General features: G+C 38.9%; 1 protein-coding gene across 7 annotated transcripts in view; it reads left to right on the top strand.

Moving 5' to 3' along the window:
• The window catches only part of LOC115447044 (tau-tubulin kinase homolog Asator), a 65,120-nt gene extending 56,943 nt beyond the window's left edge, over positions 1-8,177 (top strand). For all 7 annotated transcript variants that reach the window (XM_030173960.2, XM_030173955.2, XM_030173954.2 and 4 more), the window contains 11 exons: positions 156-359; positions 618-834; positions 1,140-1,306; positions 1,606-1,762; positions 2,046-2,145; positions 2,428-2,502; positions 2,605-2,680; positions 2,906-3,023; positions 3,484-3,598; positions 3,897-4,101; positions 4,229-8,177. In XM_030173960.2, coding sequence (XP_030029820.2) covers positions 156-359; positions 618-834; positions 1,140-1,306; positions 1,606-1,762; positions 2,046-2,145; positions 2,428-2,502; positions 2,605-2,680; positions 2,906-3,023; positions 3,484-3,598; positions 3,897-4,101 — 1,434 coding nt within the window. In that variant the 3' untranslated portion in view covers positions 4,229-8,177. The remainder of the gene's footprint in view (positions 1-155; positions 360-617; positions 835-1,139; positions 1,307-1,605; positions 1,763-2,045; positions 2,146-2,427; positions 2,503-2,604; positions 2,681-2,905; positions 3,024-3,483; positions 3,599-3,896; positions 4,102-4,228) is intronic.
• The last annotated feature ends 7,616 nt before the right edge of the window (positions 8,178-15,793 follow it).

Genomic DNA, 15,793 nt, shown 5'->3' with positions numbered 1-15,793 from the left:
ATATATATATATTTTTTTTTTTATCAAAAATGTTTAAATTGACTTAATCTAAATGACACGTGCACATTTTTAATTGTGTTTAGTTGTTATTGTAGCACGGTAAGCGTGTTTGACCCCTGATGCTAGACATAGTACTGAGCGCGTTGTGTCCGCAGTCGCCGGAGCACCGCGCGCGCGCCGCCAGCGCCGTGTCGAGCGCCTCGCGCGCCTGCACGCAGCACACGCAGCACACGCAGCACACGCAGCACACACAGCTGCACAACTCGCAGCACCACACGCTGCACACGCAGCCCTCGCAGCCCTCCACGCACACCGCGCAGCACGTGCCCGCCACAGCGCCTGCGCCTGCGCAACCACAGGTCATTCAACTTACAACTTCAGCCCACTGTACTGATACTGATAGAGACACGAGTCATATCTAAATTGTTTATATGTCGGTTTAAATACAACACACCGATATGCAGCACAATGTTCTCTGTCTATAGGCTTACATGCTTCACACGTCCAGTTTGTAGATACGTGATCTCACTTCCCTCACGACTCCTTTAAGATCATGACTTATGCCGTATACTGTACCGTATAGTGTTTACCTTTACATTATTCGTATGAATTTCCAGGTGCAAGAGAAATCCCCGCCGCCCACGACGCCGTCGCCGAACCCGCCGCCGCTCAGCCGGCCGTCGCCGCCGATGCGACAGACGAGCGACCCCAACCGGAGACCCGCACCGACCCCGCGCCGGAAACAACAGCCCTCGTGTCTGCACATCCCTGGCATCGAAGCGTACCCGAATCTACAGCCCACGCTACCCCGGTGTTGGTCTTTACCTGCTATAGGTGAGTCATGCAAAATAGAAATATTTCATTGATAAATATAGTCTTGATAATTGAGCAGTTGCTGAGTTACATACAATGTCATAACAGTTAGTAGTGATCAGGAGGAAAGAAAGGGTTACAGGAGGCAGACCAAAAACTAAGTTCATGAAACCTACGTTTTTAGTCTAGGAAAAATGTGTACAAGAAAAACATATCAGCTTAGAGAAAAATAATTATTAAACTTACAAGTAATTTAATTATGATTCAAATTGATCAGTTGTTTTTGATATATTTGTACTAAATGTGCCAAATATAATGTGCCGTAGGGTCTCACGTGCGTTGGCTCCGGCCGCCGCTGGTGCAGCAGGCGTCGTTCGAGGGCGGCGCGGGCGGCGCCGGCGTGCGCTACCGCGTCGACGTCATGCGCGGCGTCGCCAGCCGCCACCACCACGACGACGAGCTGCCAAGACCCGCCAGGGCCTTGAGCTTGCCGGTCAGTCGCGCTTGTCTAGTTATACATTTTACATTTATCAGTCCTTAATTTATTAGGCAATGGTGGCTAAAATTTTTATTTTGTGTATAAATCGCTTTTGGTAGATGAAATGGGCGTTAAACTTGATCATAAATTAATATTTTTAATTTGATTTTCTTGTTGGTATTTTTAGCAAAATTTTTAATTGTGTTATTATTTTTATTTCTTTACATATGGTGCATTTGTAGGCTGCGTTAGTGTTTCAGCCTCGACGCTCACTAAAGACGTAACAGAATGATTGTAACGTTGTGTTCCCCCAGAGCCTGTCGAGTTCGTCGAGTCGCAGCGCAGGCGGCGGCAGTGGCGGCGGCAGTGGCGGCGGCGGCGGCGCGGCGCGTGCGGCGGAGGGCGCCACGGTGTCGAGCCGGCTGGAGATCCGCGTGCGCCCGCCCGACCACGCCTCGCCGGGACACTCCGGTACCTACACACTCTACTGCACTAAACTGCATCCGTCGTTAATCGACCCCTGCAAATGGCTTAACCTCTATTACACGGGAGCTAACATACCCGGAAGTATACGGGTGTGTAACACATCTGCTTACCCATGAAAAAGCAAAAAGAGAAACCACGTACGCATGTATTAATTTACAATCTAAATATTTTTCAATTCAGCAGTCCAACTAACATTATTCTAACTGTAAACAACTGTAATTGTTTCTGCTAAGGGACTTCTTTTTTTATTATACATATTTTGTTTTAGTAAAAATCCACTCGGTTGTGAGCGGCGGCGAGCCAGTGAGACTGAACCACGACGAGACCTCCGTCTACTATGACGCCACCGAACACCACAGAGACAAACGGTATAACCTCTACGTAATCTCTTAAAATGTTTGATATCTCCATTCATTTGAATGTAAGTTTAGACATATAAATAAGATAACACCCGCATATCAATTTGTTTTAGAAATTACTAATTACTAAGTAATAAATTAATTTCGGTTAATAGAAGTTAGGTCTTGAAACCAATCTAGTTTCTGTTGATTCAAGTATAGCCGGCAGATGGAGCTGTTGATGGTGGCTAATTTATACTTCGAAATATAAGACTATCTATCGATGTGTTAACTGGTAGTTATTGTGTTCAGGTCATCAACGCGCAGCGGCGAAAAGAGCCAAAGCCCGGCCGTGGAGAGGACAAGACTTGACGCCATACCGGACAGGTGAATACTCATCAGCAGCTTTGTAACCAATATTCTATAGAACATTAGCACACGTAAATACAAAAGGAGCTTCTTGAATATACCATTATTTTTATTTTTCAGAAGCAGCATGGCGATCAAGAAGGAAATGAAAGAAACGGCAAACGCGGCCGGTGACGGCTCGCAGAGTCTCAGAGATGTGAGTTGACCATTTATACACCCGCGACGTGCTTTGTCCGTGTTGGAGAGCGTCGTTTACACTACAAAAAAATTGCTTGATGGACGTCCAAAAACATAAATTCACATGATTGTACTCTTCTCGATTTGTCGAATCACGACGTATCGCTTCCTCCATTGACCCCCCCCCCCCCCTTGCGCGAGTAAACTGTTCGCAAGTAATGTGATGTGGTGTGGTGTTGCGCAGCGCTCGTCGGGCAGCGCGAGCACGTCGCGCATCCCGATCGCCACGGCCGGCGAGAACCGCCTCGCCAAGTGCGCCTCCTGGAGCGGCGACGGACCGCTCTGCGCTGATCTCACGCCCGGTACGTACTCACGCTTGTCACAACAACAACAAGTAGACTGCTTACTAGCATTTAATTATCTATACATAGTTCTTGTTATTTATATTTTTTATAAAAATTGTGTCGTATTCTTGCGGATTCGCCCGCGTAGAAATGATACAATAGCCATATCTATACTAATATACATAGCTGAAAAGTTTGTTTGAACGCACTAAACTCATGAAGTACTAAAACGATGTTGATATATTTTTCACTAATAGAAAGCTACATTTCTTCTAATTGCTATGAGTTACTTTTTATGCCGGGAAAATATGAAGCGAGACTATTCTCCCGGTAAAACTTCTTCACGCGGGCGGGGCCGCCAGCAAAACCTATAATAAAATTGTTAACAAATATTCAAACTTTTAATGACAGGAAAATTTTTATTCTAGGTTCACACATCTTAAAAAAATCTTAACTTATTTTTTTACATATTTTGCAGCACTCAGACGACGGCGGCAGAACGCAAATGAAAAATACGCGGTAGATCCCACGCGGGAACTGAACTTACGCTTCGCACGTCCCAGACACCGACAACCGCCGCAGCACCACTCCAGGTCAGTTACTGTTATATTAATATTATTATTAAATTAACAAGGTAATTACCATGTTAATATAATCGCCTATATGTTTATCGCCTGTTATCAAATAAATCACTACAATATTGTCATCTAGTTTATAGAACGTAGTTATATCGATATTACTCACAGTTGAAGTGAATATTTTCAGTGTGGCTTTTAATTGGTTTTAAAATTTTATTGAAATATCCAATTGAATTTTTTGAAGTGCTCAGGCTACAGTTTATAAGTTGAGTTCCATATGAGTAATGTAATGAGCGTGACACACCTGTGACAGGAGCGCGTCTCGCGGCGTGCCGGCGTTGCTGATGTCGTCGCCGCCACAGTCGGGCGGCGAGTGCGGCTCGTCGTCGTCGGGCTCGCCGCCGCCCGCGCCGGGCCCCGCGCACGCGCCCGCGCCCGCGCCCGCGCCGCCCGCGCAGCCGCCGCCGCACAACGCTGCGCGCGCTCGACGCTTCCGACCGCTCTCTATAGCGCCATAAGTATGTACCCACCGTTACATGTCCGACTGCAGATAAAACGCATCCATCCTTCAATTTATTAATAAGCAAATCAAAAATATCGATATTTATATAAACCATAATAATAAACCATTTATGTTATTTAAAGGTGCTGACGCTAGCGTGTGACGCGACGGCGAGGCAGCCGTTGTGAACGCCCCCGACGCCCCCCGGCGCCCTCCACTGGGGGGCGAGCCGTACCGCGACGCCCCCCGCTCACAGCGGATATCATCACGCGCCAAATTTCGGGCCAACTGTCTAGTCATTCGTTAAAAAATTATTATGAGCCGTATGTCTTCTCAAGCCCACTTGGTGGGCCAAAGCCCAGCGGTGGGCAATGCCCAGCGGTGGGACTTCGAGGTTTAGGGCATCCACCGCGCCTATATGCCTAGTCATTATCATACGAAATTGTAGCCCTCCCCCCTCCTTAAATTTCTCCCATTTTAGATAAGTGAGATGTTGAAATGTAAATACCCTTGGGTATTAAGGCTATGTGGATATGAATTGTATAGCGTGTTACAAAATTAGGTTAATATTCTTCCTTCCCCCTTCTATTTACTAAGACCGGCAAGAGGATAGCAACCAACGACGAGTTTAGTCTTAATAATTTACAAAAAGAATGTATAAAATGTCGACTCGTATAACGCCTCTTCCATTCCCGATCGCCCTATAGACCGGCGTTGTTTTTGCAACTAACCATAGTTAATCTATTGTTGGTTGTCTTGGAATAATAATTGTTGATAGAAGAAATAAAATATCTTTTCAAATAAAAACTAAGACTGTTAAAACTTTAGCTCCTTGATATTAGGAAAGCAAGTAGTTTCGGTGCAAACATCCCCAAAACGCGATGCAGCATCGATACAGCACCATACCGAAGGTTAACCGTACCTGTGGCCCTCAATAATACAAGGTTATGATTCCAGCAGTGGATGTTTGAAAAACTAAAGACCTTGTGTTAGAAACTGTCAATCTTTAAAACGTTTGTAACAAAGTCTAGGTTGCGTCTAAGTCACCTTCTTGAGGTAATGGATATGTAACTTGTGACGAGAAATGATATACCAATTATAGATATCGATACGTCGATAATTATTATGAAAAAGTTTACGTACATAATTGTACTTTATTATCTTTATGTTATAATTTTAAATATTTTTTTATTTAAAATCATTATAATTATGAAATTGTAAATAATAATTCGACATATTTTTGAAAATATCGAAAATGTGGACGATACTAAACTAGAATAAAATCATGGTATTAATATGACTTAATATATTTAAATTATTTTAAAAAATTGACGAAACGTCGATAAATATTTTAAAATTTGACTCGGTTTTATCGATAAATTTATTACGATGTATTTTGTTGTCGATGTTTATTGTTTAATAAGTTAGGAATGTGTATATCTCACTGCTGGGCTCATATCTTCCCTTCAAGGGCTATAAGTCCTTGCTTATTAATCTCGAATTTTTACCCACACGCAAAAAGAGGGATATTATGAAACTAGTGGTCGAATTTGGGGTAGTTTTTAAATCAACTTTATCCTATAGGGTTTCTTATTTATTCCCATTTTCCAACATATAGAATAATATCATGGTCGTTAAAGCACTTTAATCATAAAATAACTTAAGCTCCTTCAGGAATATTGACACAGTGACGTGTTAGTTAAGCTATGACTCCGACTTTTGGGTTCGTAATATTCCCTAGATATCATGGAAGTGTGAGAATTAAAAAATCAATACTGCCAAGTCTATATTCCAACGAAATATGTATATATCAGACATATATGACTGACGGCTAATCATTTATCAAAGCATAAGTTGATCGCGGTGGCGCTGTAGTCGCAAACTCATTCGATTTTCAAATTTTGTCAGGTCATTGTATACATTTTCTGATTAGTTCCAAAATACGCCACTTGCTAACTTGCTCAGTCAGTCACATGTGCCTGAGGCGGCAGGCGCTAGGGGCGGAAGGCGGCGGGGGGAGGGTATCTAAAATCTCGACATATAGCTTTACAAACAAAAGATGCCGTTATATTAGTACATTTAAATAAGATTATATAATTATTTTTGTCTGGCTGTTTGAATGTATATATTATTTGGTTGAGGCTGATAGCTGGAGAGGGGAGGCGAGTGTACCTGGCTTTAGGAATCGTTCCTTAATAGTCACATATATATTTCAATAACAGTGTTTTGTCTTTTTCACTCTTTAAGCATTTAATATAAGGTAAAAGAATTGCAAAACATTGATTATTGTAAGCACTAAAATGATCCAAAGGATCCGAGCCGCCGATAACGTTACGTCATTATTTAAATCTAATTTCAACAAATTCGCTTGCATTTCTTATGAGTTATATATTTATTTTGAAATTAGTATTTCACGCGTGCTAGTCTTCATTTCATGTGACGTCATACACTGACCACATAATTTGATAAAAGATACTTTAGCTTCTTAGAACCTATAACAATATCTTCATTTATACGTATGTCTCTATACTGTATCGGAAAGAGCGAGAGAGAGAGAATGAGAAAGAGAGAAAAATTGTAATGAAAAGCTGGTTTTAAAAATAAATTAGTAGTAGCCTCCACTTTGTAAAAGAATGTTTGAATATAATGAATATTTTTCATACTTCTGCTACCTATCCCCTATAGCTTAAATTATGAATTAATTTCATCTTGTACCCCAATATATAGTCTTCCGACAGAAAGATAGTATCTATCGTCGCTGTCTTAAACTATGGTCCAATACCTAAGTTATTTGTTTTCCTCCAGATAATAATAGGTAAAGATTGTCATTCAGTGCAAGCTAAATTCACCAATAATTCCCAGTACTTTAATTAAGATTACCTCCTTTTAAAGTGTAATTTTCCTCCAATCATTGTCTCAAATTTCTATAAAACTAAAAAACAACAAACATTACTCTGTTTGTATGCTGTAACAGTTACTTTCGCGTCTTGTTTACTCCGACGTTAAATATCACAAGATCACAGTATAAGTATGTCAGCGTCCCTACAGCACGCAGCCGGCACACTCGCCCCCGCCCCGCGCGCCCACAGCTGGGCGTACGCACGCGAGGTTGCCCTCGCTGTACATACGCTCTGTCGCGTCGCTTTAGCTGGCACACGGGCTTGTCGCGCCTGGACTACACTGGGATCCAGGTTCAATACCTAAAACGCCTAACATACATTTCCCCATTTCTTCCCCTGAAAATGTGTTACGACCGCTGGCGAAAATATCATTAGACCAGTTTACTAATTAAGTAACTTCTTGCATACATGATAAACTAAAGTCCTAAAACTCCGTATCCGTTCCGAATGACGGCAAATAAGTTCATTTTGTTAAAATATGACTTTGAATATAGTATGTACTAGGTTTTGTAATACAATTAGCCTAGGCATAGCTGGCAGTCTTCTATTCTAATAGAGCTAATTCGCCGCCATGTTGTGACATAGGCGGGAAAAAAAATCTATATTTTTTTTAGATTAATCATGGCTTTTGAACAAAGGTATAGCTTTTTTATGCTCTAGGTTTAGTTAAATTATTCCCTAGGAAGATATAGAAAGTAATATCTGAACTTAAGTATACTAATTTGCCGCCATTTTGACAAATGTACTCAACAGTCCCCCATCCTATCCCGGACTAAAAATCATGTTCCGCGTGCGCAATGAAAAGTGATGAACATGGGATTGTAAGTTGCTAATTCGAAAAGTGAAGTCTTGTGCCGGATAGTCTGTATGAAAACTGAAATTTAGAGTCGGATTCGCAATTGGGGTATTAAAATAGCTAGAGAGAGATTCGAAATAAAACATAATTTCATACGGGGATCTCGAGAAGGTGTAATTGAATCAAAGTGAAATGGACTGTAACTACGTGCATATGAAACGTGTGAGGGTGGGATATTCCCAGTGTAGTCCACGGCGCCTCGCCCCCGGGCTCCTACCGTGTGCCACCGACGCTTCGTTACGTGATGCACGCTCTATTATCGTTTATTTTGCCATATTTTTTTATATATACCGAAGTATGCACAATGAAATTTAAATAAAAGGTAATTTTCCTTGACAGTGCGTTTTATTTACAACCTAATCGTTTTCACTATTTCTCAATTCACATCCTGGTAAGAGATCGCTACAAAATATAATTACACTCTGAAGAACTTTTGTCTTAGCAGGCCCGACGACACATAAGTTTACCCTCGAAGGAGAACCTGATGAGTGATGACCGTTTGTGGTTCGAGCACAGGTCTATACTAATGGTCTCTACTCCACATTCACGTGGTGTCGACGATCCCACCGTCATATTAAACATAAATTTTAACTCTGACAAGTTTCTTACTTATTGCCTACTTACAATCAGTCTGCGGCTATGGATCGATTGGACGTATCCGGCATTATTATGGTTCTGAAGACCTTATCAGGAAAGTTTTACCTAGAAATAATAACTTACCTACTCGCCAGTAGAGTGGATAACGAACCACACACGACGAAACTGAAAAAATGCCACACATGCTGACCACAGTGAAACCCTGACAAAAACACTAAAAATGGGACTAAAACCACTTACATCAATGTTTTTTGTGCACCATATTTAATGTTAAGGATTATGGTACACTTTAAACCATACCACTACATAACATAAATCACCCCGTGTTAAAAACAATGTAAAGCAAAATTCCCGCCAAAATTGTTGGTAACATTTTTTTTGTCTCCGAAACTGAATAAGCTAAGGTAGCAAACACTGTCTGTCGTAATATTATTTCAAAATGTTTAAGAAATATAGACAAACCTTAAGAATAGGTTTACTCAATCCAAAAATTTTATAAAGGTTTGTACGACATGATTTTTTTTTATTCACACTAATATTTCGATAAGCGCTATTCTGTTCTAAGCTTTCCATAAAACCTACGTAGCTATTAAGTATATTTAAAAATAAATATTAATAATATAAATAAATTACTTATATATATGTACATAATTAATTGAAAAGAGCAACACCAGAGTTTCTTGCCCGATCTTCTCTGGTGAAAACTGCTTTCCCAACTGGTGGTAGAGTTAATATTGACGGAATCTAAATAATGTATAACATTTTACAGATTCAAATAAATCATTTCATACAGTGTGTAGAATATTCTGTTCATTGTAGGTAAGTACAGAACAAATAACTTTTAGCCTTTTTAAGACAAAGAGTATAATAATTATAAATTAATTTTTGATTCAAAATGTTTACTAATATGTTTATTAGTAATGTTTAAATATTCGCAAATCTCTAATCTTGGAACTCTAAAATAAGTAAAAGTAACGCCATATACTTACTTACATAATTTTTAACATTTAATGAGCGTTATTTGTTCATTACAGCAATAGTTCCAACAGAACTTTGAATCATCTGGACGGCTTTGCATTGCAATCGTGAGTTTTCATAGTGACAAGCTGGTAGTAGAGTAGTTGATAAAATGAAATGAAGATGATTAGTGAGTAGCGGCTTGTTGCGCGAGGCGCGTAGTAATCTGCTGGTGTAGAAACTGTCGATATTATATTTGACTAGGTGTTACTAGAGATATCGAACACGTGAAAAATCTTTCTCACTAAAGTCCCTAAAACACTGTTCGATCTATTTAAAATTTGATCAATAAATCCTATCTATCCATATTTTCCATGGGAGCTAGATAAAAAGTAGCCCTTTATTGACCCAATACATGGTCTACCCATGTGTCAAACATCCAAATCCGTTGTTTGTGAAAACATAAGAAAAAGAAAAACATCTAAACATATACGCATTTATAATATTAATAAGAAGATAAAACTCTGAAAAATGAAGAAGATAAGATACCGAACATTCATCGTTGTTAAGTAACTGTTGTCCCGAGACAAAAACATTAGATATCATAATAATTTAAGTAATTACAATACATGTATGAAACAATAGCGCTCGCACACCGTCAGACGGCCCACTGGTCGGCGACAGAAACTTGACCGTCCTTTGTCGCTCCTTTGAAATCACCAGCCTTTGTCTCCTAATTGTCTCTTTCTCATAACACATTTTGTGTAGCCATAAACAATAAGTTTCCGGAATGTAACATTTTTTCACAATTGTAAAAATAGATTTTGTTTACCCTGCGTCCGGCACCGGCATTGTCAAACTTCCGTCCGGTCTGCAACGTTAGCGTATTGTCCGAATTATACGATTCAATTTGGGATTCACTCGTCACGTAGGATTTTTTGTGTAATAGCTTATTTTGAGATGGGCGTTTCCTGCGGAAGTGAGTAAAATGTAAGTACAAGGGTTTGGTTTCAAAAGAAAGGGAAGTCCCTAATAAATCACATTAGCGGATTTTAATTTAAATCTTGCGTCCAACAATATGATACGTTTCCTATATGTTGTAATATTATCTTACCAAATTAAACTTACCAAGAGGTTATTGCGGAATCCATGTAGTCACACATTAACAAAAAAAATCAATCGCTCATTGGTTAATTATAATTTAAATTCATTGCAAGATTTTAAAGCAAAGTTTTTTAATCATCTTATTTACACAAAAACGGTGTTGGTCTAACTGGTATGGAACGCACTGCTGAGGCGAAGGTGGTGGGTTCGAACCCAGCCCCCAAGGTACGCAAACTCACCTTCGTTTCTTACGAAGTTATATTTGTGTTCATTAATGATGTAGTATTAAATCAAGCGCTTTAACAATGAAGGTAATCATCGTGTGGAAACCTGTGAACAAAGTCGTAAGCCTCTTCAATAGCAAGCGCATGTCCAACCGTGGGACATTGCAAAACCAATGATTTATTAAATAAATAAAACAGTTAATATAATTCTATAGATCCACCCAAACTACCAAAACACCAGTATTCCACACACGTGACCCTTACAGACGGGAAGTCTGGTTTGTCGGCGCGTTGGGAGGATTTCCCGCGCGAAGCATCCGCCATCATGATGCCAACACAATTAACAAGTTCTGGGAGATCCGGGACGCCATTGTAATTAATACGACATTCGAACATGCCAAGAGCGACTCTGACCTATAACCTATATCTAAATATACGTTTTATAGTTATAGAGACAGCTCGTAGACAATTTATAAATAAATCATTGGATTCTAAGTCTATTCGATGGATGTTGCAGATTTTAAAATTTTATAACCACGACGCGACCTGTCGAGGGCTGCCTTCATGGTCCCGGGCTGGACAGAAGTATTGGTCCGAATAGTTAGTGTTATGTTTAGTTACCACCTTCATATTATTATTGCGGTTTTTTGTATTTTCATTTTCTTCCGACATTTCGAAGACTGAAGATTCGTACCTAGGACGATTCGCGAGGCAATTGACATTAAAAAAACGAATTTCAACAGAAAAGATGACTGGAAGCGTACATGCCTGGGTTACTATTATACATTTAAATAAATCGGAACCTCATACATCTCCTGACAGACTTCAAAACATTGTAAGCTCATATTATGTAGATCAGAGTCCAAAACAACCAACTCATTCTTCCGGCCCGTGACCAAGAAAGCTGCAGTTTCGAAACGTCGGTAGAAAATTAAAATACAATAAACTGTGATAAAATAAGATTATTTTTTATTTAAATATGTAACATTCCGCTTCCAATTGGTCGATCTTAAATCTTTGGGGGAGGCTCATGTCCAGCAGTGGCCATCCCGCGGCTGATGATGAAGTAATATTCGCGTAAGCATAAGAAATCATTATAAAAAGTATGCACCAAAATTACATTATAAACTTCTTACGGCCAAGAGATACATTGAAACCCTCAGATTGAAACCACACGTATTGACGCGTCAGTGTTTTAAATTTGCGTTACTATAGAAACAATATTTTCACTCTCGTAATGTTAAGGCACTACTTTATGTCTATGAATGCAATTACCATGTCCCATTATGTCAAATAATTTATATTATATCCTGTTAATGAACAGAGCAACCAAATCTCCAGTTGGACCGTAACATACGAGATACCAACTACTAAATAAATGATTGCGACGATAAGTCCCTTATTATGTCCTTCAAACATTCTATATCCTCCAAAAAGATGAATACAAGATTAATCTGCTATTATACAAAACGCGTCACAGGAAATGCGCATTTCCCGTAAAAAAAAAGTCGTCAAACCGAAACGACAATCCTTAATTGCCCTGTGTCTTCCTAATTATGTACCGTTCCGTGGACCTTTCTTTGCCCTTAACTGTAATCAGGCGAAAATGTGCCCTAACTACTATAATAAACAGTTTAAAATGAGTTACCTCATTTGTTTGGACCTTAGATAAAATCTATCGATCGAAATTTTAAAATTAACTTTAACTTTAAACAAATAAAAGTTATTTTAAAATGCATTTGAATTATGAATATTTTTTTATATCAGGCGGACCATAGATCGTTATCAAACTCTCCTAAAGTTAAATGAAAGTGTACTGTGTAAAATATAAATAAGGTTTAAAGCTGCTTGAGAGGTATTAAGCAACAGTTGCAATGGAAAAGCGTAACTTTTTTGCCGCGCCCGCGCCTGCCACGTGCAGCGTGCAGCCTGCGGGCCGGTGTTAGGTTTTAGAAAAAAAACGGATGTCAGATGTTTGCAACGGTTTCTTCTTGGATTATTTTTGTTTACACTTTTTTCTTTAAACATTTTGTGAGTAACGTATGCCTTGTTTCAATTTCCTATCAATAGGGCTTCTAAATAGTAAATAGTTAATGATAGATTTTTCTTATGCGGGAGATTGTCTAAGTTGACAACTGCCAAGCGGTAGGTTACGTTCGACCATCATTGTGTTATGATTTGAAAGACATTGTAGTCCACAGAAACTTTGATTGAGGTCTTCTTTGTTCTAATCAACTCAATTACATGCATCTTATAGATTCTTATCACCTATAATCTCAGAATGATAAGCGCAATGCAATACTAATTGCCTCCAAATTTTCAAGACGTATCACTATTATCACTCGAGCGAATCACTCGTATTTCATTATTTTATTAAACGCTCTTATATTTTCATGTTCATTTAAATTGTCTCAATAAAAATCACAATTACCCACAAATGTGAGCATAATAAAGTTTTACAAAATGTTTACAACCCCTGTGTTTTTTGCACGGCCGTCTGTCAGTCCTACGAGCAGCTTTCGGATGTGTCTAATTTCACATTTTACCGAAAATAAGCCGTTTAACAGATCCGGCTTTACGCAAGATCTGGAAACTGACAAAAAACTTTTGTGTGTAATTTTTTAAATCCACAATTTCCGCGACGATTTTTTGCCTCGTCGTGTGTGATGTTATTTATGTTCAATTCTAATTGCTATCTTTATGTAGCATTGGTCAAAGGAACCGAATTTCATAATAGACTAATCATTATTAATTCCTCACTAACATGATGAAGTCCAATGTAATTATTTAACTGAAACGAGGTGCATCCACTTTATGCTGGTCCTACTTTCCACCTAATATTACTTAAATACTTAATAACTGTCAATAGTAACTATGTACGTAACATAGTAAGCTCTCCCGAGGCAATTCTTGTGCGCTCAGACTCCACACCGAATGCACGCCCATACACGAGGGGAAATTTGTCGCGGCCCTAGGCACGCAGTGCAGTGTGTATACCTCTTGTGTGCATAACACATTAAGGCGATACCTCAAGGTCCATTTTCATACATTTTGTTTCGGCTTTAATCTGGGTAACTAAACAAGTATTGGCAAGTAAAGAATTTAAATTCACGTCTAGTTAGTGATTAGTTCTCGCAGTTGAAGAAAAACGTAAAATAATTAATAATCATGGATATTTCGGCCTTTAAAATTTAATATGACGAAATTTTAAAGGCAGAAATATCCATGATTATTAATTATTTTTACATTTTCTTTCAACTGCGAGAACTAATCACTAACTAGACGTGAATTTAAATTCTTTACTTGCCAATACTTGTTTAGTTACCCAGATTAAAGGCAAAACAAAATGTATGAAGATGGACCTTGAGGTATCGCCTTAAGGCCTATGAGGGACTAGCGAACATTTCCTCTCCACTTCACTCCGCCCATCCTGATACTTCCTCTTCCTTCCCCTTCACTTCCTCCCATATTTCTTCTCTTCCTCTCTTCCTCCAGGGCCCCGCAGCCGCTAAGCCGAGGGGAACCAGTATACCGTTCGCAGGTATCCCTCGGTGATGTATATAATATATAAATAAAAACCTGCCTGGCCTGTATATTATAATACTATTGACATAACTATGACTACAAAACCTTCTCGCCCTATAGAGCGACCGATCGCCGGTTGTATTTGTGTGGCGGGTGGCGGTTAACGGCAGGCCGATACTGTACGTGCGGAAACCGATTGTAAACAGATCAGGTGGCAGCACCATTCGTCGACACTTAGTATTCATATTTTTAAAACGCAATCTCTTGATTGCCTGTTACATAATCTCAGAGTATAATAGGGGGTCAGTGTACCAATTTAAAGGACTTTGACCGTCAACTTATGGTTATGCAGGACGTAGGTATATAGGTATCAAAGCTTTGTTTTTTCAGTAACAGTAAAATAACACCATCTTTTCGAGCCAAATAGGATGCTAAAATGTGCCACTCTGACGATCGCAATTTAGATTAAAGGTGCTTGTTATCGTTTTTGTTTCTGGAAAAACCATCAAGTAAACAATCAGTACGTCTCTCTTCTTTCAATTGTGTAAAAAATATTATCTTTCTTTCTCCTATATATTTAAAGCTCAAAATATATATCCGACCACCAGATGCACGTCAATAATAGGTACATTCTCCCTACGAAGGATCTTTGTTAAATACATCAGTAACATTATAATAAGGGCTGTAAACCGAGTTTTTATCGCTTCCTCAAACGATACATCATCCGTGCTTCCTTCCTTTTGTCGAATTTACATAACACGGATATTAAAATTACGTATTGTTAGTGTTTTGAACGTAACCCACATGTCTGCCGGGGCCAGACATCCTCCCGAGTTAAAAGGATTTCGTTTATTACGCTCTATACATCTGACCTTTGATTAAAATAAAAAAATTAACTACGACGAATAAAGCTGGGTTTTCTTTGATTCCCTTGCCTATTTTGGGAGTAGAAGCTTTAGAAAGATAGTAGATATACAACATGTGTTATAAATCATATTTAGATATCCGACATATAATTAGAGATGTCCTACATACCACTAGAATTGTCTAAGTTTGAATTTTATAAATATAAGTTTATTTTAAAAAGGTGTCAATACAGTTTGTTTTATTTTTACAAATCTAAATTTAAAAAGGGCCCCTATTAGAATAAAAATAAATATTGATGACACCACTTCCAAATGTCCATAAAAAGGTCATCCAAAAATTGCCGCGCCATCCGCCGTTTACGAAAATACATTCGCGCGGGAAACCGAAATAGCGCCGGAAACGCACGTCGCTCATTATTTATTTCACACAAATTTGAATTGTATATTGCAAAACCATTTTATTGAAAATTCGACCGAATTCCTTTATAATTAGATTTATATTTCGTGTTCCTAATTTCGATCTCTTACGCTCTTTTGTAACTGTCCATTCACGCGGAAACGATTAGTTTCTGAACCACATGCTGACAGGCAGGATGCGAGAAATTCATTATCGATTTTTAAAAGTAAAACATGCTGCTCCTTTCTTACTTACTCCTATAGATGAATGAAAGAAAGGGAT

Source organism: Manduca sexta, chromosome 28, assembly GCF_014839805.1.
Source record: "Manduca sexta isolate Smith_Timp_Sample1 chromosome 28, JHU_Msex_v1.0, whole genome shotgun sequence".
Taxonomy (NCBI): domain Eukaryota; kingdom Metazoa; phylum Arthropoda; class Insecta; order Lepidoptera; family Sphingidae; genus Manduca; species Manduca sexta.
The sequence above is the reverse complement of the archived record's forward strand: the minus strand, read 5'-3'. Positions and strand labels throughout refer to the sequence as shown.